We start from the raw sequence: 10,796 nt of genomic DNA, 5'->3' as shown, positions 1-10,796 counted from the left end.
TCCTGCTCCCTGCATCTTCCCAGGGCCAGGGTCCTGCTCCCTGCATCCCCCCGAGCTCCCTTGAGCGGGACGATGGCACAGCCTGCCCAGCCCCGCTGGCCTCAAATAAAGCCAGTCGAGAGGCAGCCAGGCTGTGTTTGGGCACAGGTAACCAGCACCGGCGGTCGGACCGCGGTCACTCCTGCTGAAGGCACAGCAAAGTTGTTCTGCAGCGGAGGGAGGGGGTAGAAAGAGAGGGAACCCTCCCGGGTGTTTCTCCGGGAAGCTGGAGCCAGTTCCTCCGCCCCGCTGCGCCCGGAGCCCTCCAGGTGCGAGGCGCTGCCAGGCAGGTGCCCCCCGCCCGCCCGCCTGCCCGCCCGCCTACCTGCCGGGCGCCGCCGCTCCGGGGGCGCGCCGCCGGGCGCCTGCCGCACCGCCTGGCTCTTCCGCAGAGCGTTGCCCATGGCGCGGGTCGGATGGGATGGGATGGAATGGGCCGGGACGGGCCAGGATCGGGTCCCCTCGCAGCTCCGCGGCCGCCCCCCCGCCCCGGCAGCGCCCCCTGGCGGCCGCGCCGCCCCGGCCCGGCCCCGTCGCGATGGCGACGGACGCGCAGGAGCCAGCCCGGGGCTGTGGCGCCCCCTGGCGGCGGAACGGGCTCTCCCCGGAGCTCTCCCTCCCGCGGGATGCTGGCGACAGGCGGGCACTCGGGAGGTGCTTCGGGAACGGGTTTTTTTCCCCACAGTTGATGGTTCATGTTAAGAAACATATGTATGGAAAAAACACTCTAACTGAGCGGTTAACTGTGTGAGGCAGGAAGCCTGAGGAGGCTTATCGTGCTCTCTCGTCTGGGCTCAGGACATAATTTGTCACCAATGTCTCACAGAGCTGCCCAGGCTGCAGCTCCATCGTAGTGGCTTTCAAGTGAATTGGCAAGAGGAGAACCTGTCAAGGATTTCTGGCATCGGCTGAGAAGCTGGACAGGGCAAGATGAAAGCTGTGACCCTGTAAACCACCACCAAACCCGCACACAAATATCTGCTACTATTGTTGGTCCACTTTGAGCTTTCTTCACTATCAGTCCAATTTGAGCTTTTTTCACTCTTCATATGGAAAGAAGCACGTGACTTGTTACACCAAACATAGCAATTTATCTGATTTGCATTCTTGCTTATGGCAAATACTGACATTTGTTTTAAAAGATTTAAAAAGATGCAAAACCAATCATCAATGGTGTTGTTCAATGGATCTTCTTAGTTGCTGGGCTAATTGACTTCTGGGCTCTCTATTTCAGATTGACTGCTGGGCTCTGGGGCTGAGCGAGCCTGAAGGATGCTGTGATGCAACACATGACAATGAAATGAATGCTGTAGGCTGAGGAGCTCTTAGTATCAGTGACCACTGAGTTGCTCTGTCATCCTGCATAAGTCCTAAGAGTCCCCCAGTGTAAAATGTAAACATCACATCTATTTATCCTATAACCTTCCATAGTTGTGATTATCTTTCAGTGCAGGACTCCAATCACGTCAGCTCTCAGTACTCTGCCACAAGAGTAATAGTGAACAACAAAGGGAAAAAAGAGAACAGAATCTTGATGTTTAAGAGGCATTGCCTCCCCGTCCTCAGCTTTTTTGCACAGAACACTTAATCAATTCCTATTTGTATTCCTGTATTACTCTTCTACTCTGCAGTGATATCTCCAGTGTCTGCTGGGGTTTCAAATACCAAAAAACACACAACTATACTTACGACTGTTAAGTGGCAAAAAGTATCTGAACTTACTGTGGGAATGACCACTATGATTTTAGAAATTATGCCTTTAATATAGATCTCTATAGCAACAAAAATTGTTGTGATAATGAGGATAATAACTGTTACGGGCATTCAGGGATTATTACAGCTTCAAAAACATAGTTATTAAAATAATTTGCTGAACAAGCTTAGGGAAGGAACTCTATTCCACCAAACTTCATCTCAATATTTTCGTTAAATGAGAACTACCAGCTGGCAATTCAGCCAATTTGAGAAAAAAATCAAATTTAAAAAACCACCTTGGAGTGCTGTTCCTCATTCACGGTATTTCATTTTGCTTATTCTTTTGCAATTATGTTCTAATCATACTTCCTTTTATTAAGAAAAGAAAAAGGTCTTACATTGCTGCGGTGAAGATCCACTGAAGTAATGGTAAAAATGAAGTTCTACATTTGAGATGTTTTGTAAGTTTGAAAACCAGTGCATCAAAAAATCAGAATTATCCAGGGTCACTTATAACCAAGGAGTCTCGCTGTAGAACAGAATCTTGATGCTGCACCCAAACACTAGCACACATTTTCACCTCTTTACCCCACTCCTCCTAATCTGTTGCTTCCTGCAGTGTTACTCTAACACAAGTTGTTACAACCTCCTCACAAACACTTCCCTCAGGCCATTCAAAGTACAGCTGGAGAATTTATGTTCCTTAACTCTTATTTTAGTCAGACTATTACTGATCTTGGCCTCTTAAAAGATAATTCCTCTTTGTTTTCCACAGGCTTCATGCTTTCTCCTGAATCACAGGTTGTGATCAACTCCAAGGACCAATTAAACTTTTTTCTTTTGGGTGATTTACTATCGTGTCAGATCATAATTTCTCCAGTTTTACCTACTTCTTTACGTCCTTCTCCACAGAGGCCTGTTGTTTGCTCTCACAGTGTTCTCCAAATTAAATCTTTTTTGCTGGCCACGTTCAAAAAGTATCTGTCCTCTTTCTATTTAAATTTTGCCTAGAAATTACACTTTTTATGAGGCTTAAGAAAAGTTGAGTACATTAATTTATCTTTTAATTTATTCTTAGTTGACCGAACTACACACATACATGAGGTCCTGTGCTGGACCCCTGAAATATAAGCAGAATATGATGATAAGAATAATGGAAAGTGGAAGGAAGAGGATGGAAGAAAAATGCAGTATATTCCAGTTATTAATAATGTGATCTGATGCCTTATCCAGATGTTACACATATTTTTGTCTGTCTTTGTCTTTTTCTCACTATTTAGACTCTTTGGGAGAGAGACTGTATCTTCCTCCCTCTTTAGAAAACACTTGATATTTAAATTACTACTGCTGTCCTCCTCATAAATAATCTTCATGCTGTCCTTTTCCAGTCATAAGGACACACACAGGAGAGCAGTCTTCAGGATCATACAGCTGAAGGGCACTCTGTATACTGTAGTATCTCCCTGACACAGATACCAATTCAAACCCCTTTTGAGGGTCAGAGGTAAGTCTGTCTACTGAAGTCAGCAGGAGACTGAAGCCCTATTTCAGTTTGGTACTAAATCTTCTTTGGGTGGTGCCAAGCAATAGGACAAGACAAAATGGGCAGAAATTGATGCACAGGAAGTTCCACCTGAAGATGAGGAAAACTTTACTGTGCAGGTGACCGTGCACTGGAACAGATTGCCCGGAAAGGTTGTGGAAATATTGCTGAAAATATTCAAGTACACGATCCTGTGCCACGTGCTCTAGGACGACCCTGTGTGAGCAAGGAGGTGTGACCAGATGATCCACTGTGGTCCTTCCAACCTGACCCATTCTGCTATTGTGTGGGGTTTGTCTGTTTTTCTGTTAGTTCTACCTACACGAAAATTTAGTGCAGATCTTCAGAACTGCTTTGTTAAGAAGCAGGACAGCAAGGACTGTCTCATTAGAAATATCTGTGCTGAAAATCCGTCACGTACATCCTGTTTTCAGTATTGGACTATTATAAGGCATAGACTGCATGAACTGCCAGTGCTGGGATTAAGAGATTGCCTGTGATAAATTCAACTAATGCATAAAAAGTCCATAAGATACTGGAAGGACTAATAAAAATAGTAATTACATTAAGATAGTCACTGATAATGTTCTTCACAAAGATGAAATATAAGGTGTTTTACTCTGTCTTGAAATCTCGATAAAGACATTTTATAGCAAATGTATTTGGTGCTTGATTGCTACTGAAGAATCTGTGACAGAGCTGTGATTATCTAAGCGGTGCATCAATGGGACCAGTCCCTCAGTCATTTCTGAGATAATTGATTCCCAGTTCCCTGTGACTATTATAAGAGTGATCATTAAAATAATATTAGAATTTCTGTTCCCACAAAGATTTCTATATATTCTTTCTATATATAAACTGGGAGGAAGGCTGTGTCAGTAAATGAAGAGCCCACAGTGCCACCTTCTTATAAAGGACAATATTCTTGGTGCTGAATGCAAAATCACCTAAATATTAGTGTTAATAAAGCTGACACAGCCCTTGCATTTTCAGAATATTAACATAATTGAAATACCACTGGTCATTTTTTCAAGCTTAGATTCATTTTCTTACCTTAGATCAGTCACCTCAACGTTTGGCCTCTTGTACAAGCTCTGGATCTGAGCTCTTTCTGTAGCCGACAGAGAAAGACAGGCATGTTCAGATGGTAACATCCTTCTGGAGACAGGCACTTCTAAAGAGTGAGCCTCTCCCTAGTCCTAACTTTGGACAAATTCAAGTAAGAAGAATTCCAGTTTTCATGTTTAAATTGACAGAAGAAATCTATGTCTCTGCCTACACTGCAAATGCGACACTGTCAGTCAGTATGTTAGTGACAGTGAAGGGGCACTGCTAAGATCCCACCCATGTGATAGATTCTAGGGGGAAAATTTTGGTTTTGTGATGCTGATGACACAATGGTAATGTACACAGACCTTTGAACCAGTGCAGTTTGGGATCCCACGTCTACAGGAAGAAAACTACAAACACTCCCAATTGCCACAGCCCCTGGAAACCTCTGATTCTTCTAGGAAAGTCCTGAATTCCTACATTCATGCTGTCCTGGTTTTGGCTGCGATTGAGTTAATTTTCTCCCTAGTAGCTGGCACAGTGCTGTGTTTTGGATTTAGTATGAGAATAATGTTGATAACACACTGATGTTTTAGTTGTTGCTAAGTGGTGTTTACTCTAAATCAAGGACTTTTCATCTACTCATGCTCTGCCAGCAAGCAGGTGCACAAGAAGCTGGGGAAGCACACAGCCAGGACAGCTGATCTGAACTTGCCAAATGGATAATCCATACCACAGAACGTTATGTTCAGAAAACAAACTGAGGGGAGTTGTCCAGGAGCTGCTGATTGCTGTTTGGGGACAGGCTGGGCATGAGTCAGTGGGTGGTGAGCAACTGTGCCATGCATCACTTGTTTTTCTTGAGTTTTAGTCCTCTCTCTCCTTTTTTCTACTACTACTACTACTAGTAGTACTATTATTTTTACTATTATTATTACTACTACTACTACTAGTAATAATACCATGGTATTTTATTTTAATCATTAAACTGCTATTATGTCAACCCATGAGGTTTACTTTTTTGTTGTGATTCTCCTCCCTGCTGAGGTGGGGCGAGTGAGCGAGCGGTTGTGTGGTACTTGCTGGCTGGGGTTAAACCATGACATGTGCCAAGCAAAAAGAAGAGATCAACCTATTACCTATTTTGCAAATCAGCCACATGGACACAGTGCGAGAATATGGGCTTTATAAAGATAAATTTTCATGATACAGAGCAAAACCTAGTTCTGTAGCCCTCCAGAGTCCATACTCCCTAAGTCTACTATGTCAGGGCCAGCAGCCTCTGGGTTTTTGGAACTCTAACTTTGCCTTTGGAACTGGACTGAGCAATAGCCCACATTTCCTCACTTCCCATCTTCATCTGAGCTGCCTTCTGCACTCCCTCTGCAGTACCCAAAACAGAGATGTAATGGAAGCCAGAATCCCCACCCCTGGGAGATGTAGGGTTTCACTGCATAACCATTAAGCAGCTTGTCCTCTTGCACAGTAGAATTAAATAAGGTATCTTTCACCATACTTGTGCTACTAAGAAATTTCAATCCCACATGTAGCTGATAACATGGAGAAAATCCAAAAAATATCCACAGAATGCAGTTGAATGCTGATGATATGAAACAAACCCACGTGAATGACACTTGGGAAATGTGTGATAAATTTAGCTACAAAAAAATAAATTAAAGTTTTACTAGAGCTACTTAGCCCTTCCATTTTATACTTTATGTTACTTGTCATAAGGTTTGAAAAAGCTAAATGGTTTCATCCTTTGCTATTTAAATTGAGCATTGATTTTTTTTCTCCTGTGTTTTGAAAAGAGCCAAACCCAATGCAAATGGTTTTATCCAGGAGGCTGTAACGGCACAGTTGCAAAGCAAGTTCTTCTCAGATTGCATCTCAAAACTCTGTCATTGCTCTGCTGAAAACAAAGCAGAGGAGATATCGTTATAGTTTCACCTCCACCTGTTGCTGTATTACTCATAGACACATTAGAGGCTTCTGTCAAAATCTCTTCTAGTCCTTCAGATGGTTCTGTCTGGACCGACATCTTGCACGTGTACTTTGAAGTTGCTCTTGTGGAATGTTTATGTTTGATGTTTGAGACATGTTTTAACATATAAATTACCTGATTACCAGTCAGTTCTGTTCCAGGTACCTTTCAAAGGGATTGCTGCCAGCCACATTTAACCCCACCAGGTTGAGATTAACTAGCACAGCTACACTTCCAGCGATATATTTATATTGACTTGCTTAACTACTTGTTCCTGTGGTGAAAACAATAAGTTGGTTTTCCTTTTCTCTAAAGGAACAAGACTTAGGCATTTATGCACTACCTATGTGCCTTACCTCCCCCCAATAATTTTTGAAATGTTGGTCAATTTTAATCAGATTTACTTAGTGGAATATGTCTCAACTTGCTACATTTCTGTGCATCCTGTAAAAGAAAGGCTGGAAGTTAAGTAGTAGCGAGGAAAAGGCTCAAAAAATGAGTTCAGTTCTTCTAAGGGATTGCATACAGGAGCTCGGTCTCAAGAAGCCTTCAGGAAATGGCTTCACTTGTCATTTCTTTCCTCTTACCTTTCTTGCTTTCCCAGTATCTAAACCATTCACAGTTCAGCTCAAGGCAGGAAAGTGATACTGCTATTGATTCAGCAGATGGGGAATGGAGGCAAATATAATTAGAATTCAGACTTTCACAGGTATTTAAACACCTCTCTGTTGAAATTTGATGGCTTGGATTTACAGTCCTTTGCCCAAGGTCATACAAGAAGCGTTTGGTAGACCCGGGAATTGAATCCAAGCTTGCACCTCACTCTTTGGACCACACTTTCTAAATGGGATGTAGTAATTTCAGAATTGTACCTGCCCAGTCTCCTCTTCGGCTGGATACCAGTCTGCTGTGAATAAACATATCCTTTGGCCCTCATGGTGTGGGTGTTAAAGTTAACTACTCTTATAGGTCTGCCTCTCAGGTGCCCTGTTCATGACTCCTCTTCACAGCTCTGGGGTGACACGATACGAAGGTCACCTGAGCAACCGCTTCCTTCCAAGGGTAGCAGGAATTTTAGTGCTAAAGGGGGAATACTATCTAAAAGGATACTTATGTAGCTGAAGAATTTTTCAACACCACAGAAAGATACTGATCCTTGGAAAAATAAAAATATCTTGAAATTGATTTAATTCCATCTGGTCTCATCCTACTGTGACTTGGTTAATTACCTGTAGATAATTTCTTCTGGATTTCTGCATTCAATCTTTTTCACATATCATTGCTTGGCTCTGTAGCAGCTTTCAAGTATTTTTTAATTAGGATTGTCCAATATAAAAAAGAACTCCGTAATCTAAAAAAAAAACCAAAAAAACCCAGGGATGATAACAAGCATTAGAAAGATCACTATCGAGAATGAATATAAGATCCTGAAGCACCATGGAGTTCATAGTTTTAGGACAGACCTATTTCCAATCTGTTACACTAAGAATTTCACAGTTCTGAGAACCCTGGAGAATGCTAGAAGAATAACCCCCCACACACATATCCACTGCTATTTCTAAAAAAATTATAATTTCTCATTTCAAACAGATACTTTTCCAAATCACAGAGGCCAGAGGACAAGGAAGGCACATTCTGAAGCAAGCTGATATATCTGTTCTTGTTTAAAGAAGCATACTTGCTCACCTTTGACAGCTTTCTTAGCTAACATCTACTAAATAGAACAGAAGATATCTGAAGTTTTTGATTTCCTTACTGAAAATTTCAGACACAGAATGACAGCCTCAGGAAATAGGTCATGACCTCATGAAATATGGAGTTTGAGAATATACTTAGTATAGGAATAAAACAATAATCCAATTAAAGAATGAGTGATAAATGAGTGACAGAAATTGTTACTTATGGAGGAACACAAAATAAAATGTATGTGAAGGGAAATCCTGGCTTGGACTCCCTGGCCCCAGCTGGCTGAGAAGTTTAACCACTGAGTGCTGTTCTGTCTCCAATAACAGTGAATGCTTGTTCCTACTATGCTGTCCTAAAGAAAAGCACTAAGTAAAACAAGTGGATAAGTAGTTTTTCCATGAAAACAACATTGATAAATGTCAGCAAAAATGCCATGGGAGAAACAATGTTTTTGTTTCAAGTTTGAAAGATTTGAGGGCCGTGTTATCAAGGAGATTCAAAATATTGACTAGTGGCTCAAAAAAAGGGCATTGTCTGCTCTGTGTCCTGAGGAACCTGCACACTGGTCAGTGTTCATCTTTCTACTCACTTGTGAAATTCTGAGCTGACATGACAGAATTCATCCAAAGATCTTAAGACTCCGCTGTAAGATGAATAGTATCGTCATGGTATTGCATTTAGTGAGCAAAAGCTATAAAATAGATAAAGAGGAAAATACATTCCCCAAGGCCCCAAACTTAGTGTTCTTGCATTACTTGACATCTTCTGGCCATTTAAAAAGAAAAAAAATAACTTATTGCTGTTTATGGTACCCAGGAGGCAGAATCAAGCTGCATAATAGCATTTGCAGTAAAAACCTGTGGCCATGAAAAATTCTTCTCATTTGATATTTCAGTTTAAACTCAAAACTCAAAAATCTGAATACATGGACGATGAGTGTATCTAAATCTTTGTGATATACCAAAACATATGAAACTAATGTTGTTACGTGAAACCATATGGAAATGTGTAAACTTTATTGAGTTTTTCTTTGTTTAAATCCCAATACCAGAAGAAAGCAAGGAAAGGAGTGTACTGTATTTATCAGAGGAGGATGCCAGCAGAGGTTATTGTGAAACACAAGTTTCACACTAGTTTAGTTAAAATACTTAAGAACCTCATGTAATGAAGAACAACTACAGGTTACGAAGAACTGCACAAAACAAAAATATTCTTGTTACCTCTGTTGTGGAGATTGTGCGTACATGTGTTGACGGCAGACGTGTGGAATGTCTTTGGCTGCCTTCACCTAGAAGGAAAATCCTTCTTTCCAATTCTGGTAAATTGGCAGGACTGGTGGATTATGAAGTGTTTCATATAAATGTTTCATAAGAGAGGTTTATAAATCTCAGTGGAGAAGTCAGTCCAACTATCATCTTCACTCAGCAGCCCGTATTTCTTCAGAACAAAGCTTAAAAGCGGAAGGAAAACGTGCTCTTTAGGCCCTACATCACCAGAGGGAAATGATCTTTTCAGGTCTGCAGTGAGATTTTACTTCTGTAGAGGAAAGGGGTAACATAGACCCACAGATCCCCTCCCCCAAGGTTCTGTCCCACCAAACGCTTTGTTGGACCGGGATCCCAGGAGCCATCTTTCTCCTTCATCGACCTACTCCTCTTCATCAGCCTCTGATGAAGGCTGTGCAAAATGTAGGAAGTCACTGGGGGATGTAACCTGTTCTGCTCTCAACAGGTTGGAATAGAGCTGAGGAACCTCTATAAAAACCTTGTCTGCCCCGCTAACAGCAGGCACTGTCCACTGAGGTGATGAGGGGTGAGGACAGGGACAAGGTGAGCAGGACATAGCCTGGAAGGGCACTCTTTCCCCTGGTCCCCACCTCCCAGGGCGTTGAGGATGACTGGGGGACTGGAGCATCTCTCTTACAAGGAAAGGTTGGGGAAGTTGGGCCTGTTCAGCCTTGAGAAGAGACAATTGCGAAGGGGCCCTCATCAGTGTCTATCAGTATCTGAAGGGAGGATGTCAAGAGAATGGAGCCAGGCTCCTCTCAGTGGTGCCAAGCAACAGGACGAGAGGCAATGGGTAGAAAGTGATGCACAGGAAGTTCCACCTGAATATGAGGAAGAACTTCTTTACTGTGAAGGTGACCGTGCACTGGAACAGGTTGCCCAGAGAGGCTGTGGAGTCTCCCTTGCTGGAGGTATTCCAGAACCATTTGGCTGTAATCCTGTGCACTGTGCTGTAGGATGACCCTGCCTTGTGCAGGGAGGCTGGACCAGAAGACCCACTGTGGTCCCTTCCAACCTGACCCATTCTTTGATTCTGCGATACCACGGCCCCAGGGAAGAGCTGCGCCTGGTCAGAGACCGTGCTACACAAGCACCATCACCACCAGCAGCCCTGCGGGACTGAGCCCTTCTGGTGGGGACAGCCCTTGTTGTCAGCCCGGACCCCGCAGGCAGCCCCGGCCGCCGGCCGTACCCGGGCCCGGCCGCGGGGAAGGCGGATCCGGCGCCCCCCGGGCCGGGCGCCTCCATAAAGGAGGAGGGCAGGGCCGGCCCGGCGGGAGGGAGCGCGCTGAGGGAAGAGCCGGCGCGAGTGCTGGGGAGGCGGCGCGGAGGGAGGGCAGCCCGGCTGCGGGAAGCGGGGCTCCGCGCTGGGACTGGTTCCTTCGCAGCCATTTTCCGTCCAACCAAACAGCCGATTTGCGGAGGGAGCCAACCAGGGCCGCACTGGAGGTTTGTGCCTGGCTCCGGCCAATGATTGGTAACCGGTTCCACTGCAGGCTCGAATGAAATGTCC

General features: G+C 43.9%; 2 protein-coding genes across 4 annotated transcripts in view; one reads left to right on the top strand and one right to left on the bottom strand.

Moving 5' to 3' along the window:
* Nucleotides 1–10,110, bottom strand: part of TXNRD1 (thioredoxin reductase 1) — a 48,128-nt gene extending 38,018 nt beyond the window's left edge. Inside the window, exons 1-3 of one of the 3 annotated variants that reach the window (XM_027659079.1) lie at nucleotides 9,218–10,110; nucleotides 7,541–7,662; nucleotides 4,331–4,388 (exon numbers count right to left, since the gene is read on the bottom strand). The gene's annotated coding sequence lies outside the window, so the exon portion shown is untranslated. Of the gene's footprint in view, nucleotides 1–364; nucleotides 397–4,330; nucleotides 4,389–6,446; nucleotides 6,776–7,540; nucleotides 7,663–9,217 lie in introns of those variants that run through there. The other 2 variants (XM_027659086.1, XM_027659096.1) reach the window with 2 other exon arrangements.
* Nucleotides 10,111–10,211: 101 nt separating this feature from the next.
* The window catches only part of NFYB (nuclear transcription factor Y subunit beta), an 18,186-nt gene continuing 17,601 nt past the window's right edge, over nucleotides 10,212–10,796 (top strand). Inside the window, exon 1 of the mRNA XM_027659109.1 lies at nucleotides 10,212–10,732. Within this exon, the coding sequence (XP_027514910.1) occupies nucleotides 10,241–10,732 (492 nt within the window). The 5' untranslated portion in view covers nucleotides 10,212–10,240. The remainder of the gene's footprint in view (nucleotides 10,733–10,796) is intronic.

Source organism: Corapipo altera, unplaced genomic scaffold (genome assembly GCF_003945725.1).
Source record: "Corapipo altera isolate COAL_440 unplaced genomic scaffold, ASM394572v1 1, whole genome shotgun sequence".
Lineage (NCBI taxonomy): Eukaryota > Metazoa > Chordata > Aves > Passeriformes > Pipridae > Corapipo > Corapipo altera.
Note: the sequence above shows the minus strand (reverse complement) of the source record. Positions and strands in the feature narration are given on the sequence as shown.